The sequence below is a fragment of the Branchiostoma belcheri genome, unplaced genomic scaffold (genome assembly GCF_001625305.1).
Source record: "Branchiostoma belcheri isolate BF01 breed outbred unplaced genomic scaffold, Haploidv18h27 scaffold68, whole genome shotgun sequence".
NCBI lineage: Eukaryota > Metazoa > Chordata > Leptocardii > Amphioxiformes > Branchiostomatidae > Branchiostoma > Branchiostoma belcheri.
In genome coordinates this window covers 1,191,739-1,198,467 of record NW_017804331.1, presented here as the reverse complement: position 1 = coordinate 1,198,467, position 6,729 = coordinate 1,191,739, and the positions used below count along the sequence as shown (strand labels likewise).

Here is a 6,729-nt window from a genome sequence, read left to right as displayed (position 1 = left end):
TTTGGCCGATTTCTACTCTTTCCAGCCGCCTCCTCAAGCCTGGTAGAGGCTAGGTTAACTGAATGTACCACCCAAAACGTGTTAAAACCTATGGGGGCAAAAATATAATGAAAAATAGTGGATTCAGATCATTTGCTGTTTTATTTTACTAGTAACGTTATACATTGGTGTGAGATTGAACTCATGCTCAGGTCTCATAGAAGTTGGGCCTGTCGATATGGCCAAGACCGCTGGGCGGCGCTAGTTAGCGGCACCGCGAAACTTATAACGCTGTAATTATAACAGTACCAGGCAGGATGGGAAGTACCCTATCAAAGTCCATGAAACGATATTCCTGGCATTTATAACTACACCAAGCCGCTTTCAATCGTTGTAAATAGGCCCTCTCTGTCTCACAACCTTGTCTACCTTAGCTTGACCACAGCTCCATTCTTTTGCTGACTCCTTGGACCCAGTCGGGATGCTATGTAGCCTCCTGTGCAGGCCCCGCGGCGGTGGGGAAGAGTTTTTAACGCGTTATTTTAATATAGCCGGCCATCCTACATAGCCGCCGAGAGAATGTTCCATTCCGCCCAGGGAGCCTGCTTCCACATACTGGATATCTTCTTGTGCATTTAGCCCATCTGGGCAAGAACATGCAATAAAGATTCATATCATTAAAATAACGCGTTAAAAACTCTTCCCCACCGCCGCGGGGCCTGCAAAGGAGGCTACATTTTGTCATTCTTCTCCAAAGCCGTCACAGTTTCTCAGCAATGGGGGGGGGGGATGTGTTAGTTTCACATCATAATATTACTTACTTACTATAATATAATCCCATAACTCAATTTGGCGGTTTGGAAAATTTGCCTTGACTGTTACAATTACAAAAGTTATCCATACCCGGTATTAAATGTCAACACATGAGGACCTGACGAAAGGGAAGGAGGATAAAAAAATATACTTTTGAAACTTCGTGTAGCGGCAGAAAGTAGCAAGCAAGTTGAGGTCGACTGGTCAAATATGTGAATTTATGCGTTCAACAGACTTCGGTTGAAAAAATAATTCATAGTAGTACGATGCAAAGTTTAGCTAGTGCTACATAAAATGTGACGTAGCACCCACCTTACATAAGATGGCAATGACATCACATGTTTCTTCTATTAAATAAGCTTCTACAAATAAGCCATTTCCTTTTGGGATAAACTCAAAGTAACGATTAAATAGTGATTAAATAACCATCCATCAACCAGTCAGAAAAAACAACTTCAAACCAAAGACCGGCAGCCCGAAGCGTCACGTACTGAGCAGGTCGCCTTTATTCTGTGTTAGACCCAGGTAAACTCCGTCGTGACATCAAGTCATTCTGTTTCCACGGCGTAACTAAGGCGTAACTAAGGCAGGGCGCCGCCATGACAGCCCGCTACGTCACTCCGAAAACACACCTCCGAACCGAACTTAGCCGTAACGAGCCGTCTGATTGGACGCGTTTGTCACGGCCGCGCTGATTGGTGGATGCGGACCCCCTAGGCGGTCAGGTTTTCTGGGACACCGCTATACAGTCCTGAGTAAGAACTGATGCCGACAGGTCGTATGTGTGTGTGGGACCGCTTCTTGGAAACTGAAATATCGTGGAAAGATGTCTGCCGAGGAATGTGGAACGTAACGGAGGTTTTTATCCAGTCTTAGAAGGAAAGGCTGCGCTATTTGGTACCACCATGGCGGACAGCGACAGTGTGAAAGTGGCCGTGAGAGTTCGACCATTCAATCAGGTAGGAACTGGCCTGGGAAAACTAGCCTCCATAGCACGCCAAAAACTGGGGTTTCGGGGGTCTTCATGGTCTTAAATTGGGAGCTTTTATATGTGCTATTTTCTGATTACACATAGACAACATAGCCGGCCTGGTTGAATTACCCCCGTTTTTCTAGAACTGGGCTAATCAGAAAACAGCCGAAACCCACAGATCTATAAGCCTGCTACTAGGCTACACTAGACACACGTGTGTTTGTTAAATTGTAGAGTAGAGTCATCTTTTTCCGCTAACCCTCGCCATCCGAACAGTTTAAAACACCAGTGGCACGATACAATAACTTTACAGAAGCCGGTTGTTCGCAGCTTGTGTGTGGGCCATCGGCGTGTGTGCTAGTACCAACGTTACGCCGTGTTGGACAAACTTGTCAAAGACTGAAAGAGCTCAAGCGTAACGGAGTGGGCTCTTCATCCGTTCTTACGAGATCAAGACAGTCTCTTAAGATCTCTAAACAGATTTCGGGGCTGGTACTGCAGTCATACTACAATATATATATATGATAGAGTGGTAGTTATACTGCCTAGCAATAGTCATAGTGTATATTTGGGCCTCTACCAGGCTTCGGGAGGCGACTAGAAAGAGTAGAAACCGGGGGATTTGGTCCGCCAGAGAGTACAGTTTGCCGCACCCGCAAAATTTTCTACTCTTTCCAGCTGCCTCCCGAAGCCTGGGAGAGGCTGGAAAGGACCAAGGAGGTTTTGAACCTCCTTGGAAGGACATAGGACACTCGAGGGGGGCAAAGCTACAAGTAGTCCAGGGAAAGACTCCTAGAACGCGCACAATTTGGAGTCTGTTGTTATGAATGATGGTTTGATAAATCGCACAGGACCCCTTATATGGGATATAGTCTCCAAGCAAAGGTTTGAGTTTTGGGGTATTATTAGCGTGTTTGTAATGCTTTTTTATCAGGGCTTCTTTTTTGCACTGGAATTTTTCTTTCACAAACTTCCATTGCAAAAAAAACCCCCCGATAAAATAAGTCTAAAACACGCCAAAAATAACCCCAAACCCTAACCTCTGCTTGGAGATACACTACTAGTTTTTTGGCGTGACAACTTGGGACGGTTTTGGTTTGAAGCCCACAGTTGAACTATTCCTGCATGGCCGAAGATTCTACTCTAGTAGACCTCGTTGCTCTACTGTACTCAAATTTTGCTCTGGCTTTAGAGTTGTCTTTCTATAGTATGTCCACCCACAAATACATTGTGTACAGTATCCAGGTATCCAAGTAGTACTACTAAGTAAGTATCGTAGCATTGGGACTTTTTGTGTTTTGATACGGTATTCTGGTGATGATAAGCTGATAAAGCTTTATAAAGGGTCTGTAGTAGATTTTATTGCATTGATAGTGTACTGCGGATGACCCTGTCTTTCAACCAGTTATCTAGGGTAAGGAACAGGTGGGTAGAAAAATGAAAAAACCAAATGCCCTGGGGTGAAGGAACAGATCAGTAGAAAAATGAAAGTTTCATTCAAAGTACTAGTATGCCCTGGGGTGCAGGAAGCAAAAAGGCAGCAGAATTCAAGAAAAACATGTCATTTACAGAAAAACATGTCTCTACCAGACACCAATGGGGGCCCGCAAGCCCTTTTCCGTAGAGCGTAATCGGCCGTTTTAATTCTACGTAGAGCGTAGACAGACCGCTCGGCGCATTTTGCGTAGAGCGTAGTCGCCGTTTTAATTCTACATAATGCGTTGTGGCCACTTGGAATTTATCGTAAAGCGTAATCAAGAAGTTTCCGAATTCAGGGCAGAGCGTTGTCGCAACCCCCCCCCCCTTGCAGGCCCCCAGCAATGTGTTGCTGGCGAATAGTAGAAATTGGCCAAATAACTGAATATTCAATAACATGGGCTAAAGCTGGCCTAGGAGTACACTTTTCTACATTTTGTTGGGCTATAGCCTATAGGGCCAATCAATCAATTTACTTTTAAAAATTGGTCTGACACCTGTCAGGACAATTGTTCATTCAACTCATCATGTTTTTCACGCCAACAATTTTTGTGGGTGAAAATATCTGGGACGGGCTTCAAAAACCTGTTATACACCTTCTAAAGTGGACTGAAAAGCAGAGAAATGGGTCTGGTTTGCAGTACTATTGTCATGGAAATGTGGAGTAATAAAAGTGGTAAAGAATGGAAAACATTAAAATGATTTGTCATGGACGTTTTGACTTCGGTATAGCCGGTATAGCCGCCCTTCGGCGTAACACACCAGCTTCGCAGGCACGCGGCCTGGCGGCAGCTAGCTATATCACACAGAACGGCTTGTTACACTCAATCTTTGCACATTTGATTGCAGGAGTTGTTTAAAGCTTTCTAGTGATGATGCCCCAACTGTGCTTGGTGGCAATGAGTTCCAGTCTACGATACTTTGGTGTGTGTCTGAGATTTTGCAACACTGAATAAAAGCCATTTCATACTCTGTGTGTTGCAACGTAAATATGAAATATCACCACCCATCCCTTGCATACTTTAAGCAGGAAATATGCTTCAGGGTATAAAACTTTTATTAAAAGTCATTCCAACATGCCAGGGAGGACATTCACCTGTGATTCTGGGAACACCTGGAGTCACCTTTCCTTTTCCTTTTTACTTCACGTCACCTTATACCTGTTCTCATGGCTTCACGGTTAGTTTGATAGTATCAAGTTCAAAAGGACTGCACACAGTTGTTATGTTTCACTGCACCTGGCACGGTGTACCATGAAAGGACATGTGTAGATGGTAATTTGAAGTACCTCAGAATCTAGAAACAGTAAATAGACAGTTCATATAGCACCATGGTTTGGGAACAGGTGAACATTACTGCTTAGTAAAACTCTATGAACGTTCGTTTTTCATTTCATTTTCATTTATTTATTTTACCAGCAGAATACACTCAGGTTACATTAAAAAACCTGTTTTGATGTATGTTATGTGTGTATTGTTTAATTGGTGCTAGCCTCCACCAGGCTTATTTCTACGGGAATACGGATCGTAGAATTTGGCAAAAAAGAGAATCAAATTGGCCAAGGGAGTCCGGCCGCGGGGAGGTAGTTTCGTTCCCCGCATGGCATAGTCAAACCCCAAGGTGGCTGAACTCCCCCCGCAAATATTCTCCTATATATAGCCAGCGAAGTTAGTCTGGTAGAGACTAAATTGGTGGTGTGGCAGACAGAAAAATGGCCACCTGTAAACTGTAAAGGTAACTTGAAGACACTGATGTGGTCTCGTATCCGGGAGCCGTTCACAGACCGTAACTTGCCTGTCTGCATGCTGTCTGTCATGCACACCTCCCTGTCCTTGCTTTGAAGACTGTCAAGACTCAACACTACTCTGGGTTTTGGCTTATTTTTGGCTAATCTCCAAGCAGATCCCTATCGGTGGCAAAAGAGGTGGCGAGCTAAAATCCTATGGCTAATGGATACTGTCTTTTACCACCGATAGGGATCTGCTTGAAGATTAGTTTTTGGCATGTTTTGCTTCTTTTTTTTACACCAACAGTTCACCAGGGGAAAAAAGAAAGCCTGATAAAAAAAAAAACCCTAAAAGCTAAGCCAAAAATAAACCAAAAGTTTTCAAGGCAAAACTCAAACCTCTGCTCCAAGAGTATGTCAACACCCCTGTTATGTGATCCTTGGGGGGGAATTAGACCATGGTTTTACCAGGAAACAACTAAGAAGGCTAATACCCTCTCATCTTAGATTTAGAGGCATGGAACTTCCTGGTACATTACCAGATTTCAGATGAAATTTTTAGTCACTGTGTCACACATATCAGCCTTACTCTCCAAGCAGAGGTTTGGGTTTGGGGTTATTTTTGGCATGCTTTTACTTTTAGGCTTTTTTTTTTAATCAGGGTTTCTCTTTTTTTTCCACCCAAGTTGGGTTTATAGGTGAAAAAGAAATTCCTGTGCAAAAGAGAAACCCCAATAAAAAAAGCCTAAAAACATGCCAAAAGTAACCGCAAACCCAAACCTCTGCTTGGAGAGTATATCAGCCTGGGAAGCAGCACAGAACAGAAGTGCCTGGAGGAGGACTGTTTGCCAGGGCGCCACGCTCCTCAGAGCATGCGGACATGAGTGAGTGAGTGCTGTGCACTTGGCTGTTTCAAACCCCATGATCCAACCTACCAACACTGCCAGTACTCTGTAGTCAGTAACCTCCTAGCAGATCTTTTGGTCAGGTGGCTGCAAAGACAGTGCCAAATTGGAAATGAAGTAGTCAGTCCATCCTAGCCTCTACCAGGCTCTGGGAGGTGGCTGGAAAAAAAGTAAAAATCGGGAGACGCAAAATTTAGAGTCTCTTGCAGCCTGACTCCCCTGGCATATTATCTGTCTATTTGTTGGCCAATTTCTACTACTCTTCTTTCAAGCCGCTTCCCGAAGCCTGGTAGAGGCTAAGACCAACCTCAGTGGGGGGTGGGTCAAGCATGTGACCTGGTATGAACAACTATGTGTTTAACTATATCCGGAAATGTGAACAGTACAGAGTGCAAAGTCACAGAACTGTTGAAACGTGAACCCAGTACAACAGTCAGGTGCCCATTGACCCAACACTGCTCTGTGCCACAGGACATTGATTCAGGAACCTAGCTTGGATTTGAGAGTTTGTCCAGGAGGGCTTTACAGGGGGCCTGCAAGGGGGGGGTCCCGACAACGCTCTACGCTGAATTCGGAAACTTCTCGATTACGCTTTACGATAAATTCCAAGGGGCCACACCGAATTACGTAGAATTAAAAGCGGCGAATACGCTCTACGCAAAATGCGCCAATTACGCTCTACGTTGAATTAGCGGTCTGTCTACGCTTTACGTAGAATTAAAATGGCCGACTATGCTCTACGGAAAAGGGCTTGCAGGCCCCCTTTACAGTGAATAGATACTCAAAACCATAACACTGCAAGGCGCAAGGTTCCTACCAGGATTTTTGAGGGATTTTTCATCATAGCATAGGGGTCA

General features: G+C 44.4%; 1 protein-coding gene across 1 annotated transcript in view; it reads left to right on the top strand.

Moving 5' to 3' along the window:
- Positions 1-1,529: 1,529 nt before the first annotated feature.
- LOC109484062 (kinesin-like protein KIF28P) overlaps positions 1,530-6,729 on the top strand; it is an 83,239-nt gene continuing 78,039 nt past the window's right edge. Inside the window, exon 1 of the mRNA XM_019787263.1 lies at positions 1,530-1,751. Coding sequence (XP_019642822.1) covers positions 1,698-1,751 — 54 coding nt within the window. The 5' untranslated portion in view covers positions 1,530-1,697. The remainder of the gene's footprint in view (positions 1,752-6,729) is intronic.